The 15,066-nt window shown below is 41.1% G+C and overlaps 1 protein-coding gene across 1 annotated transcript; it reads left to right on the top strand.

Annotated features, from left to right (window-relative positions):
• Positions 1 to 2,205: 2,205 nt before the first annotated feature.
• Positions 2,206 to 14,417, top strand: adtrp1 (androgen dependent TFPI regulating protein 1; the record flags this gene model as incomplete). The annotated part of the gene is made up of 6 exons (XM_084333084.1): positions 2,206 to 2,364; positions 2,536 to 2,685; positions 3,756 to 3,857; positions 5,518 to 5,633; positions 7,796 to 7,956; positions 13,426 to 14,417. The coding sequence occupies 6 exons, from the start codon at positions 2,206 to 2,208 to the stop codon at positions 13,449 to 13,451; spliced, it is 714 nt and encodes a 237-aa protein (XP_084189210.1). The 3' UTR covers positions 13,452 to 14,417.
• Between the last annotated feature and the right edge of the window lie 649 nt (positions 14,418 to 15,066).

Raw genomic sequence — 15,066 nt, forward strand, 5'->3', positions numbered from 1 at the left:
GTGTAATAAGTAGTAGAATAGAGTGCAATAAATTTTTTCTGGATTACCGTTTTAACAGTTTAAAGTCTACCTTCTCTGTTTGGTATCCACAGTTTAAAACCTGACAGTCTTCCCTCCTGTTTGATACCCACTTTGACCCTTCAAACCTCCCAGTATTCACTATGAATTGAAAATGGGGCACCCTGATGTAAACAAGTCAAACGTCTTTCTCTGGTCTGCATCCCCTTAACAATTGTGTGTATTGAGCCCTACTGTATTCTGTATTGTACCCATTCTGCAATCTGTTAAATAAAGTTTTCATTCATCCACTCAGGGCAAACCTCCCTCTCAGGGTGCAGTTCTAGGCCTGGGTCCTACACAGTTTTAAAGCCTGACAGTCTTTCTTGTTTGATACCCACACAGTTGAATACCTGACAGTTTTGAACCTGTAATAAAAAGCAATAGACAGTAAAATAGTGCGGTACAATAGAATAGACAGTAAAAGTATGCAACAGTGCAGTGCAATAAAAAGTAAAGTAAAATAGAAGTGCAATAAAATAGAATGGACGGCGTAAAATAGTGCTAGAGTACAATCAACAGCAGAGTATTAAAAGGCTATGGTGAAGAGGTACATTTTTAGCTTATTATTTTAAATATTAAGAGATCTAGCTTCCCTAATGTCCACAAGTAGTGTGTTCCATAACTTTGGTGCATAGTTTGCAAAGGCTGCATCCCCGATTCTCTTTAGGCTGTTGTTTGGAACCTTCAATAGACCAGTAGATGATCGCAATGTTCTAGAAGGCACATAGTTGACTAGAGAATTTGCAATGTAGCTTGCTACATGGAGGTGCCTTTCAAAACACCCAAGGTCACCTTACAGGGCATCAAAACAAGACAGTCGAAATGAAAAACACTGGTCTTGGCAAAAGTGTCGGTGAAGTTAAAAACAAAACTAACAGGAAGTATAAAATGGTAAATGATTGCTTTTTTATATAGCTCTCTTATCCAAAGCGCTTTACAATTTCGTACTCACATTTTTACCCATTCACCCACACATTCACACACGACGGCAGAGGCAACCATGCAAGGTGCCAACCTGCACATCGTGAGCAATTAGGGGTTAAGTATCTTGCTCAAGGACACATCGACACGCTGCCCGGGAGGAGCGGGAATCGAACCAGGAACCTCTGGATGGCCAGACGACTGCTCTACCCCCTGAGCCACTGTCCCCTACAGGTTAAGACAGTGACACGGTACAGTTATAGTGGGCTATAGCTAGAGTATGCCAGTTGATTGATTTTATTTTGACAATATATAAATACACATGTGACAGAAGCACAGTCTGGAATACTGCCAAGGATAGACACAAAAAAGCTCAGCTTATTTCCATTGTGGTCCTTGTAGGGGGGTTACAGGGTAGGGGCACATGTACAGACAGTATGTATTACAAATGGTGTACAAGTGTTGAGGCATGTCATTAATCTTGACATTTACTTTGATTACAACTACACTGCAAAAAAAATTATTATCAAGTGAACATATCCTGTATTTAGTACAATAAGTATATTGAGTAGAATTACAGTATCTTGAATTATCTAATCCCACTGGCAGATGATTTAGCTTTTTTCTGATTTTTGTCGATTTAATCTTGTTTTTTTTTTTTGGTACCAAAAAACTACAAGATATTTTCACTTGATAAGATTTCTTTTTTTTGCCGTGTACAAATACGCAGCTACCTGGGCCTCCAGAGCACTTCTAGTGTCAGCGGACACCAAAAACATCCTAGCGAATTCACACGCACATGACTCCATGAACATGAATAACCTATCTCGAACAATTATACGGTAGTTTTAAGTTATTTCTCCGGCAGCGTGCGCTAATATGGATTCCGGCAGAGTGCGCGCAGCACAGCACCGCTGTTGAATTTTTTCTCAGGGGAAACACTGGAGTGAGATTGTATGGTACTGTACCCATTCTGCAATCAATAAATCAATCAGCCTGGCACGTCAAGGGGAATTGGGAATGCTGCTGAAGCTAAGAGATATATATCTATTTTTATAAATATATATATATATTTAGGTTTAGGGGGGCTTGGTCGCAATGATCTAACGACACTGTTTGGGAGATTTGAATAGTCAAACAGGAGTTAAACTCCACCCACGTGACGAGCTTTTTCTGCGCTCACCGTTGTCACGTGACCAGGGGAGCTGTCACTGCTGGCACAAAATGGCTGCGACCGTGTCCTGGGGTTCGTGCCTGTGCGTTCACATCTTAATACTCGCGTGGTATGTCTTCACATTATCCGCCAACTGCTCTTTGAATAACACACACCCGGGAGCAAAAACCTACGGAGGACGATGGAAATATTTAACTTTCCTCAACCTGGTAACTAGCAGCTTTATATTTATAGCAGGTCGAGTTTATACTATATAGACATGACGTTAACGTTATAGCTACTTTAGGGACGAGAAAACTGACATTGCATGCATGTGTGTGGTTATGAATAAAGAAACGATTCGTTGATGAATAACTGGCGTGGTGTTGTAACACTAACAGGTCCTGCAGACCGGGTTCTTCGGCTCGTGCGTCCTGGTGGACATCATCCACCTGATCCTCCCGGCCAAGGAGCTGAGGAGCCGCGTCGCGTCGCTGCTGGTGAAGCTGAGGGACAACATCTTCACCGTTCTGGCGTTCCCTATCGGCACAGTAAGGAACTCCACCTGCGATATTATTATAATCATGATGTAAACAAGACGAAAGTCTTTGTACATGTCAAAATACTTCCCAACGGTCAGTGAATACCACGACCACAACACCAGAGGGAGCTCCACAAATCATGTTAAACCCAGATTCGGCTCAAACAAGGGACTAAACACGTTTCGCAATTATGCCACATCAACGTGGAACGCCCTACCCAAAGCTGTAAAGGAATGTGAATCACTACCCACTTTCAAAACCATTCTCAAAGAACACCTACGGGAGACTGCAATTCGAAACTGGCCCCTGTAAATGTCCTAACCCAACCCCCTCCAATGTACAGTAAATTACCTAGTATGGTTTTGTCAATATTCCAATGTACAGTTTTGCTTGTACAGTTGTACAGTGTCCCCCACCCACCCACCTACCCAACCTCCTCCAATGTACAGTTTTTACGTCAAATGTATATACTCTCTTTTCTGGACTCTTTTTGTATCACAAACGGTACTGTATTTGCAAATCTGGTATGTCATAAATGTATAGATGTAGGAATACTGTCTATCTGTATGTCATATATGTCATATATGTCCTGATGAATTGAAAATGGGGGACCCTGATGTAAACAAGACGAAAGTCTTTCTCTGGTCTGCATCCCCTTAACAATTGTGTGTATTGAGATGTACTGTATTGTACCCATTCTGCAATCTTAATAAAGGTTTCAATCAATCAATCATCCATATAATCAACAAAAAGGCCTATTATTGGGATTGTTAGCCTATAGAAACTAATGTGAAAAACTATGATTTGATGCTCTATATGCCTTTACCTTACCTTGTCTATTTTTCAGCTATCTATTTTATATGTCTGCACTTTATGCATTGATCTGCCAATTTCGTGCTCATTTTATGCCGGTCTTTTTTTTACTGCCGTGAAGCACTTTGAGCTGCAATTCTTATATGAAAGGTGCTATATACAAATACAGTTTATTACAGTTGTTATTATTATGATGATACTGCACTCTTATTAATCGCCAAACCAATTGTGCAACATAACTATCGTTGTTATCCCCTCTTTCACAGTTTGTATTTTTATCTTTCTGGTCGTTATACGCCTATGACCGAGAGCTGGTCTACCCGAAGGTCCTGGATGACATCATCCCCGTTTGGTTGAACCATGCTATGGTAAGTCTTGACGCTAATTTGGACTGAGAAATAGCACTATAAGATTAAATTACAGATAATGTGTTGTCTCTACTTTACACACCAACTACAGGCATGCCGTTGTGTATCACGTGGTCATTTGAGAGGATCACAAGACGGGCTTCTCTGTAGGGTCTCTTGTGACTAAGTGCCCGTGGCTTTGCTTTGGTTGGTTAGAACAGTGTCGTTCTTTGAGTCCTTGCAATCGCATTTGACACAGTATGTTGTTCAATGTAGACATTATTTATAGTGTTTTATGAATGCACGTTTTGTGTGTCCTCGGTAGCACTAATTTAATATTGCATGATATAATACAACCATAGACATAGTTTTATCAGCTAGTCCTATAAGCCTTAGTACCGAAAGGGAAAACCCACCCTAAATGAGAATTCACATAATATTATTTATATGGTAAATGGTGCATTTTATATAGCAGCTTTTATCCAAAGCGCTTTACAATTTTTGTTCCTCACTTTTGACCCATCCGCTCACACGTTCACACACCGACTGCGGAGGCGACCGTGCAAGGTGCCGACCTGCTCATCGGGAGCAGTTTTAGGGTCTTAAGTGTCTTTCTCAAGGACACCCCTTATATAATATTGTACAACTCGGTTAAATTATGTAGAATATAAACCCTTAGGCTGAATGCCAGAGAGACTCTAGTGATGTCATCAACGGATAAATCCTGGAGCCGCTCCATAGATGGTGAATAACGTGGAACACAGGACGCCATGACAGAACCTATGGTGCATGTTCTGAGTCAGAGCTGTAAAAGCCCTGCATTTAAACAACATTTCCACGAGACCACAAAGTTGGCCATTAATTCATTATCAATGGAACCAACTCCAAAAAGTGTTATCTTGATGCTCAGGCTCTCGTGTTTATAGATATTGACTTGACTCTGCTAGATCATTGGAATATCACAATGTAAATGTAGTTTTTAGGGTGGATTTTTGCTCACAGCCTTATATGAACTTCCCCCCCATGAATGTTTTACAATCATGCTGTGTTGCACAACAGGACTTCCTTCCCTTCTCACACGGAACATTTTAAGTTGCACAACCCACCTTGTTTGACCCGGTCAGGATCGTGTAGGGCGCGCTCTCACTCATCTGCTGTATTCAGCTGTGATAGTTTTATGGCGCACCGCTGTTAAAAGTTGCACAGTGACATAATATATTTTGCAATAGGTAATTATTTGCTCTCTATAACTAAAGGTTATCTTTTTTTTATTTGTATTGGGCTAGCCCCTTTCTGCCACATCTCCCTGTTTATCTCCCCACCCATCTCCCACCCACTTTACACGGACTTGGCTGACAGGAGGAGCATGTTCAGTGCTAGACTAACACTCCCTAAATCTAGCACTGAACGGCACAGGAAGTCCTTCATTCCGACAGCCATCAGACTTTACAACGCATCACTGTGCCTCACTGCGTCACTGAGCACAGGGTGACAGTTACCATCTTACTTCTGTATATTTTTACTGTATACTTTATTCTATTCTTATTCTCAGGCCATTTGTTTTGTTGTTCTTATTCGTGACTTTGTTCTGTCTAAATGTCTAAATTCTTTAATGTGAGCGATCTGTAGTGTCAAATTTCCCTCGGGATGATTAAAGTATTTCTATTCTATTCTTTTATAGCACACCGTCATCCTGCCCCTGCTGTTCCTGCAGACGTACGTTCAGAATCACAGATATGGCAGGAGAATGAAGGGCGTCCTGGGCTTGGCTCTCTTCACAGCCCTGTACTTGTCATGGTAAGAACGCCGCTGCCCTTCACCCTCTACTCAGACTTTAGAGACTATCTTTACCATAGACATATATAAAGGCTAGATGACTCACCCGCGCTGCTGGCCAACGGAGACCGACGTTGCCACATGGCGGCCATCTTGCCACAGGGTAGCACGCCCACTCACAACATGAATGTCTATAGTGCATGTACTATTGAAATAACCATAGCTTGCTCAATTTTCAACCGAAAATTAACATCAGAGATGTAGTTATCATACTGTATACTTATAATGGACTTTCATATGAAAATATATATTTTTAATATATATATAAAATTCTTCCAAGCACATTGCTTGGGGCTTGGGCTGATCGCTATACTAACCCGTTTGGCTGGGTTAGGGGGAGGGCAAGTCATGGGTGGGAATCTGGCGTTGTGGACAGCGACGCCTACAGGTCGGGTCTGGGCGCCTGCTCAGCGGAGGCAGGACTTGATGAAGGCAGCGTGATCTCCCACGCATTACACTTCACCAGTGAGAGTCCTCGCTGCCAGGTGAAAAAAGAGTCACTGGCTGTCGCCGCGCGTGTCGGAGGAAGCGTGCGGATGACTTCAGGGTTCCCTTGTACCGACCAGTAGGAGAACATGCGCACAACAACCAGGTAGGGGAGGGGGGGAATTGGCACAACGACTAAATTGGGACGGGAAGAAAACAGAGAAAAATCGGAGAAAGAGAGGATTAAAAAAACAAATTCTTCCAAGCAAGAATCATACCCACGTTAATAACGCTTGTAATAAACGTTTGTAAATCCGTTAAGAGTATTTTTGTGCAGATCACTCACCTTAAAGCAGTAGTTAACTGTAGCAAGATGGCCGCCAGTGAATTACACGGGAGACTCCGCTTTGTGCCATCTAGTCTTATTATATCTATGATCTTTACTAGTCTGACAAGAAGATGGATACCAGTTTCCTCTATATCAGGGGTTGGCAACCTGCAGCATTTTATTTTATTTTATACTTTTTATTTTTTTATCTCTTATTTTGGAGATCGATGTCATACTGTGACACTGAAATGAAAAAATATTTCATCAACTCTACAGTACGTCACACCCCGCGCCTCTCCCTGCCGTCTGCAAGTGGCTAATCTTGAGTTTCTGACCCCCCAGTAAGCTAACCATGGTTAAATCCAAAAAAAGGAAAATCTGAGGAAAATAGAGGGTTTAATTCAGCGTGGAGTCCGTGGACAGATACATTTGCTTTCACGACTAACGATGCAGGCTTACCTGTATGCCTGATATGTGGTGAGAAATTTGCGAACAACAAAAAATTTACTTTTTATTTTATCGATTTTCCACAAATAAGGGAAGGACTCAAATAGAGCTGCATAGTTCAGGGTTTTATTTCAAAGTAGGTCTACACATGGTAGTCTTTTTTCAAAGTGGACTACTTTTTATTTTATAAATGTTCCACAAATAAGGGAAATACTCAAATATACCTGCATAGTTCAGTGTTTTATTTAAAAATAGGTCTACACAGCCAGTCTTTTTTCTCCTCTTCATAAGAGTTTGAGGTTTTTCTTTGTTATAACGGGTAAAAACAGCAATAAAAAGTCAAAATCTTTCTTTTTGTTGCTTTATAATTCCATTAATGCAACAAACTGTGTGCTATAAGTATAAAGTATAATACATCGCAAATTACTTTGGGTATGCAATTGTCAGGCGTTTTATGCTAAATGTGGGGTATGCTTGGGGATAACTATATATAAAATGTTATACACTGTTATCTTCATTTTAAGGGTAAATTGGTTTTGCGGCTCCAGAGGGATTTTATTTTGTGGGAGGGGGGGAAATGGCTCTTTTGATAGTAAAGGTTGCTGACCCCTGCTCTATATGCATTCAGTAGAAAGCTATTCATTCTGAGTACTGCTCTTTCTGGCAACTTGCTTGCTATGTTGTGTTACTAGAATTTAAACTTAACTACCGTTGATCTTTGTTGTAAGTCCCACTGGACAAGAGCATTTGCTAAAAATGCCTAAAATGTCAATTAACTTCTACATTATATCTAATGAATGTAGTTTAGTATTGAAGTTTTGGCACAAGCGTTGCTACTGAGGATGTCTGATTTCCCCCGTCTCTCCGCTCCCCGTCTCTCCGCCTCTCCGCTCCCCGCCTCTCCGCTCTCCCTCTCCCCCAGGGTGCTCTGGGTGCACCACGTCACAGGGACCTGGGTGTACCCCATCATGGCCAAACTGAGTCCTGTAGGCCTGGTGGTGTTCTTTGGAGTGGCGTCCCTCACCATGGCTCCTCTCTACCTGCTGGGAGAGAAGCTCAACCGCAGAATCTGGGGCAGTGCAGGTGGGATGACACGGGAGATATCTAGTACAGTTCACAATGTCACCATTGATGGCTGAAACGCAAAACCTCCTATCTGAAAATGTAACTTTTTTGAGAAAACGAATTTTTTTTTTTTTTTTTTTTTTTTTTAATGATACCCAATACAATACACTGCTTTTGGAAAATATCTTGCAAACAGACTGAATAGGTGCAGATGGGAGGTTTCTCATCATCCAAAGTGAAATCAGAAAATCAGAAATTTTGCAGATAGGAGGTTTTGTGTTTCAGCCATTGCAACAATAATAATAATAATGACTTGGATTTATATAGCGCTCTTCATGACACCCAGAGCGCTTCAGAGTCCATTATTCGTTCATACACAGTCATACCGGTGGTGGTAAGCTACAATTGCAGCCAGAGCTGCCCTGAGGCAGACTCACGGAAGCGTGGCGAATAATCATCGCCTACGGCCCCTCCGACCACCACCAACATTCATTCACATGCATACACATTCATACGAGGCAAGTAGGTTAAGTGTCTTGCCCAAGGACACAACGGAGATGGGATGGACATGGGCTTGAGCGGGATTCGAACCACCAACCCTTCGATCATTGGACGACCCGCTCTACCCCTGAGCCAAAGCCGCCCCACTCTGTGTTGACTGTATTAAAGATTAAAGATCCCACAGTTTGTGCAGCTGGGTAATGTAGAGGTCTAAGCACTTGCCCAATCCGAGTTAACTTCCTGGCAGCGGTACCTCCAGCTTGGTCAGTCGTCCCTACGAACACAATTCTCAGTGTTCGTGGGTGGGAAGCCCGTGGGGTATGAGTCCTGGTCATTGCAAAACAGCGACTCCTACTGGTTGACCTGTTCAGCAGGGAGGGGATCTGGGGGGGGGATGGTGTGAACCTCCATGCGCGTTACTTTCTCCCAGTGAAACTCCTCGCTGTCGGGTGAAATGAAGCGACGCCACATGTGTCGGAGGAGGCATGTCTAGTCTACACCCTCCCCAGACCGACAGTAGGGCGGCACAATGACCAGTCATAATGACTAAATGATAAAATGGTAAATGGCTGCATTTATATAGCAGCTTTTATCCAAAGCGTTTTTTTCAATTTGCTCAATTTTACACATTCACTCACACATAGGGATGGGTATCGTTAGGATTTTATCGATACTACTACTCTTATCGATACTGCTTAACGGTTCGGTACTTTATCGCTACTCTTATCGGTTCTTTTTGATTATTTTGCAAGAAAAATAATAAACTAAGAACTGTAATACCTTTGAAACAAGAGTATATATTTTTAAGTTTGATACATATTAATACTTACCTGATTATATTACCTGATATATTGTTAACACACCTGGTTAATGTTTTCGGAAGAATATAGAAGTCATGCATAATATATTTTTTTACTTGCAGTCTGTTGTTAGTAGCTTTAAAGTTTTCTTTAAAAGAAGGGTGATATAATATTCATGCCTTCAATATGTTAATTTATGACGGGCGCACAAAGCGCACCTTTCTGTTTGGTTACCCACACATGGCCCTGGTGGTCAGTTGGCTACTGGCATACGCTAGAACCACACTCGTTATGCCAACGCTGAATAAAGATCTCAACTTACTCGTCCTGAATGATTATTTATATCAAGCATAAATACGACATACAATTCTTACCTGCAGTGGATGGAGATAGAACACCAAAGCAGTCGAAAACGGCGCATTTCTGCAGATTAATATTTAGTGCTGTCAAACGATTAAAATATTTAACTCGATTAATCGCATGATTGTCCATAGTTAACTCGCGATTAATCGCAAATTAATCGCATTTTTATTTTTAATTCTTTTTATACCTTAAACAGACCTTTTTCAAGTTCCAAGTTTTAATACTCTTATCAACATGCGAGTCAACAAATGCTTGCTTTGTGCAGCCATTTAACACAAAAGGATGACCCTCATGCATTGCAAATTTGCATCAAATTCAAAACAGAGTGATGCACAAAATAACTTAAAAGAAAATAATAATTTAAAACAATGAATAAAGTGTGCATGAAATAATAGGGGAAAGAAAACGTTAGGAACTTGTTACATTCACACACACAAGGGCTGATTAATCACACCCCCCCCTCTCTCCCTCACACACACTCTCCCAGCTCTTTTTCTCTTTTGCCCCTTCCTCATCTCTCTCACCCCCCTCTCTCTCTATATCTCACACACACACACACACACACACACACACACACACACACACACACACACACACACACACACACACACACACACACACACACTTCAGAAACAAACATAGTATCAATGAGAGCATCAATAATACACCTGAGTGAAGTCTAGTAAAAAAAAAAAAAAAAATGTTTGTTAATCTTGAGTTAAAAAAATTAGTGGCATTAATAGAATCGGGAGTTAACGCGATATTAACGCGATATATTTATGTCAGAACACCTCTCTTTTATTTTTAGAGCATTAACTCTTTGGAATGGCCTGCCTCGGAACCTCTGCTGCATTTACAGTAGATTCACTTTTAAAAAGAATCTTAAATAGTTTTTAAATTGTTTTTAACACTGTAAAGTAATTTTTTGTTTTTGTTTTACACTAATGTAATTTTAGCTATCTTAATTGTTACAGTAGTTTCATTATGCATTGTGTGTACTGACTTTTAATAATTTTGTTTTTGCAATAGTGATTGTTTTTGTATGTTTTTTTTGTGTGTGGACCCCAGGAAGACTAGCTGGTTGCTATCGCACCAGCTAATGGGGATCCCTAATAAAATAAAATCAAATCAAATCTCTCAAGTATCCGTATGTGCATGTGTGAGCGACTCGAGTCGCAAGTGTGTGACTGTGTGTGTAAGAGCACAGCACAGCCCCACTCCTCGTGCAGACCGAGAGAGAGACAGAGAGAGGAGAGATAGAGAAAATGGCAAACAAGATTAGTTTGCAACGTTTAAATTCCTCGAAAAAAAACCTCCATAATTTCTCGAGTACCGTCGGAGCTTATAATATCAATACTCATTTTTCTAATTTAGAACCGGTTCCCGTGTGAACACATGGTGGAGGTGACCATGCAAGGTGCTAACCTGCTCATTGGAAGCAGTTAGGGGTTAAGTGTCTTGCTCAAGGACACTTTGACACGCTGCCCGGGAGGAGCGGGAATTGAACCGGGAACCTTCCGATCACCAGACGACCGCTCTACCTCCTGAGCCACTGTTGCCCCTTATATAATATTGTACAATTCGGTTAACCCTTTCACTAACACACTACCAAATGGTTAACTCTTGCACTGCGACGATACAGAAGTATAACCCTTTCACTGCCACATGACAAAGGGTTAACCCTTTCACTACCACACTGCAGAAGGTTAACCCTTTACTATCACACTACAGACGGTTATGACATACCAGATCTACAAATACTTGACCAAACGAAAAATAGATAAAGGTGACTAAATATGATGAAACGAAAAAGAGCATTTGAGACATGACTAAAACTAAAATAAAAAATAACTGACGAAATTAACACTGGTGTCATCTTGATTACCAAACGACTGCTCTACCTCCCGAGCCACTGTCGCCCCACGACTAAATTGGGAAGATGGGAGAAAAAGATCCGGTAGATTTTCACCACTAGGCATTGTTTTCCTTACATAGATGTAGTGGTGGTCTAACTCACAGCACCAGCCTACACATGGACACATACACAATCTCACTCACATACACAAACTCACTCACATACACAAACTCACTCACATACACAAACTCACTCACATACACAAACTCACTCACGTACACAATCTCACTCACATACACAAACTCACTCACATACACAAACTCACTCACATACACAAACTCACTCACAATCTCACTCACATACACAATCTCACTCGCATACACAAACTCACTCACATACACAAACTCACTCACATACACAAACTCACTCACATACACAATCTCACTCACATACACAAACTCACTCACATACACAAACTCACTCACATACACAAACTCACTCACATACACAAACTCACTCACATACACAATCTCACTCACATACACAAACTCACTCACATACACAAACTCACTCACATACACAATCTCACTCGCATACACAAACTCACTCACATACACAAACTCACTCTAATTTCTCCAATGGTTCCTACTGCAGATTTAATTCCAAACAAACGTCTGTTGCTGCTGCCTGCTGATGTGGAAAAACCCTTCCTATGTACCTAGGAGCATCTTACCAAGTTCAAGTTTGTTTATTATTAGTCACAACAAAATACAGAATACTTTATGATGAAATGCTTGTTTCTGTATGAGCCCCTGAGAGTGTGCTACATACAGTAAAAAGAAACTGAGTAAAAAAAAAAACAGTGTTTTAGAACAGCCCAAAAACCACAAACGTAAAAGCATTCTGAACTGGGTATAGGTAGTGTGTGTTATATCAGTTGGCAATAGAGTGGGGAAAAATAGACATTTATATTTATGAAAATGTAAAGATTATTACTCATAACTTTCCTTGCCATCAACAACTGTTCCTCGTTGAGATTTGATAATCATTTCATCCTTGGGTGAGAAACGTTGACCTTCTGTATCTGTGTCGGTTGCATATTAACATGATTGATTAACACCAGGGTTCGATTCCCGCTTGGGGACCAGGTTGCCAGGTACCCAGGTGGGGTATCTCCCGGGCCTTTCAGTGTGGAGTTTGCGTGTTCTCTCGCCCCTCCTGATAAGATGAACCCAATGGAAAAACATGCAGAACAGTAGGGCTGTACCGAATGCTTTCGAAGCTTCGATCATAATGTTGACATTCGAATTCTAAATCAACATTTGAATTTTTAATTGTTAATAAAAAAATATATAAAAAATGTAATCTTTTTTTTTGTGTCTATTCAATCTGTTTAAACCAATGGGGGTTTTCTTCACAGTTGCAGTTAAAGATTAGGCTACACTAATATTATAATATTATACTATAAGACGTCACCATCACTTTCACTTTATGTTGACGAAACTGATGAGTTATATTCATTAAAGAAAGTTGATTTAATAAAAGAAAAAGACTAATTTAATCAGATTAATCACTTTATTCAAATTGAGGATTTAGTTTATACATTTTTTTTTTAAAAGTATTTAAAAAAATTAAGTTTTGAAGTAAATTTTTTTTTTTAGACATTCGAAGCTTCGTTCGAATACTTCAATCGAAGCTTCGAATGTTAAAAAATGACATTCGGTACAGCCCTACAGAACAGATCACTAACGCTGTCGTGTCCCTGACGAAGATGGACAGGAGCACTTGGATTGGTCCCCGGGCGCAGCCCATGTCTGCTCCCGGCTGCCTTTTAGGGGGGAAGGGCGACGGGAGGGGTCAAGTGCAGAGAGACATTTCATCGGCGACTCAGTGCATGTGTGTGTGTGTGTGTGTGTGTGTTAATCTGCATGACAAATAAAGACTTCTTCTTCTACTTATCTCTGAAAGGGCCTCAGAAGAAAAAGAAGAAATAAGAATTTGTTGGCGTGCAAGTTGAGGAGCAACATAAGGAGATGGGGACCAGAAACGGCCTGCCTCGCCCCAGGACCGGACAGAACAGAACCCCAGCGCGACTACCTCCTCAAGGTCACCGCGGTGATGGATCTATTGAAAACTACTGCTGGACACGTGACGTCTGTGGCCAGACACACTATAAATAAAACATAAAAGGGCAACACCGTCATCTGCAAGGGCAACGCCGCTAACTAACTGACTGTTGTCACATCGACCCTCGTCGACCCATCGTTTGGGTTCTGTTCAGATTAGCACCGACATAAGTCAGGATAGGATTCGTACAATACTCGTGATTCCTCCCCTCTCCCTGTGTTCCAATTCCGTTCTCACCAAGCTGCTTGTCTTGATACTGTACACTGAATGAATGAATGAATGAAAACTTTATTTAACAGATTGCAGAATACCAATTTCCTCTCTGTGTGTTCAGTAGAAAGCTATCTGGCTGCACGTTAGCCTAGCTTGGCACAAATTCATGGGAATTTGTGACTCTGTGAAAGGGACCGTTCCGAACCTGCACTTGCTATTTTACCTTTACAACCGATGACTTAGTGGTTTTTTAGTAAGCTTTACTGTTATTATGTATGTGAAGATGAGGATGTTTCTTGGTTAGAATGAAATAAAGTGATTTATGTAATTCCTCACCATCCTGTTTCTTCAGCAGATGGCTGCTGTTACACTTCTAGCCAGGAGAGGGAGCCGTCTGGCAAAGTTCTCCTCCCCAGCAGACTGGAGCAATTATTGAGATAAGATGAGATATTCCTTTTGTTGAGCTCCTTGGGGAAAGTTCAGGGGGTCATAGCAGCATGGGGGAGGGGAGGTACAGGTATGAGCAGGGTAATAGTAGAAATACATAAATATAGGCAATACAATTAGATCTGAATATTGAAAATATGAAAAAAATAAACGGTGAACTATAATGAACTGAATAAAGGTGCCGATGAGGGTCTGTTGATTCTTTGAATTGTAGCAGTGGTTCGCAACCTTTTTAATGTCAAGGACTCCCGAATTGATACTCATTAGGCCATAGAGCCCTATTTGATTAGATTTAGCCTTAGTGAGCCTTTTGCAGTTTCATATGATTAAGTCCAGAGTTCTATAGCTGTCTATATTGTAGTTGAAGAGAAAACCGCGGAGAGACCTACGATTAGAATAGTCTCGTTCTCTCATTGTAATAATAAAAAAATAGAATAGTGAAATCAAACTATTCATCCATTTTGTGTGGACCCCCCCGGAACACCCTTAAGGATCCCTGGGGGCCCCCCGACTTGAGAACCACTGAATTAGACCACGCTGAGAGGTGAAGAGAACACGTTTGTTCTTACAGGATTTTGTACCGTCCTGTTACACCAGGCGACGACAAGTAACAATTTGTGATAGAATCTATTGTGCCCATGAAAAGAAAACGATGGCAAACACAGTGTTTCACTGTGATTATGGAAAATTCCTGAATGAATGGATTAGTGCACTGTGCTGAAACACAACACATTAGGGAGGTGTAGTCTGACGTCACTTTGGACCGCCCGCGAGGTCCACCCGTATAGGGATTTATCATTGGGAAAATGGATTATCAGCTAT

The sequence above is a fragment of the Notolepis coatsorum genome, assembly GCF_963971535.1.
Source record: "Notolepis coatsorum genome assembly, chromosome: 17".
Lineage (NCBI taxonomy): Eukaryota > Metazoa > Chordata > Actinopteri > Aulopiformes > Paralepididae > Notolepis > Notolepis coatsorum.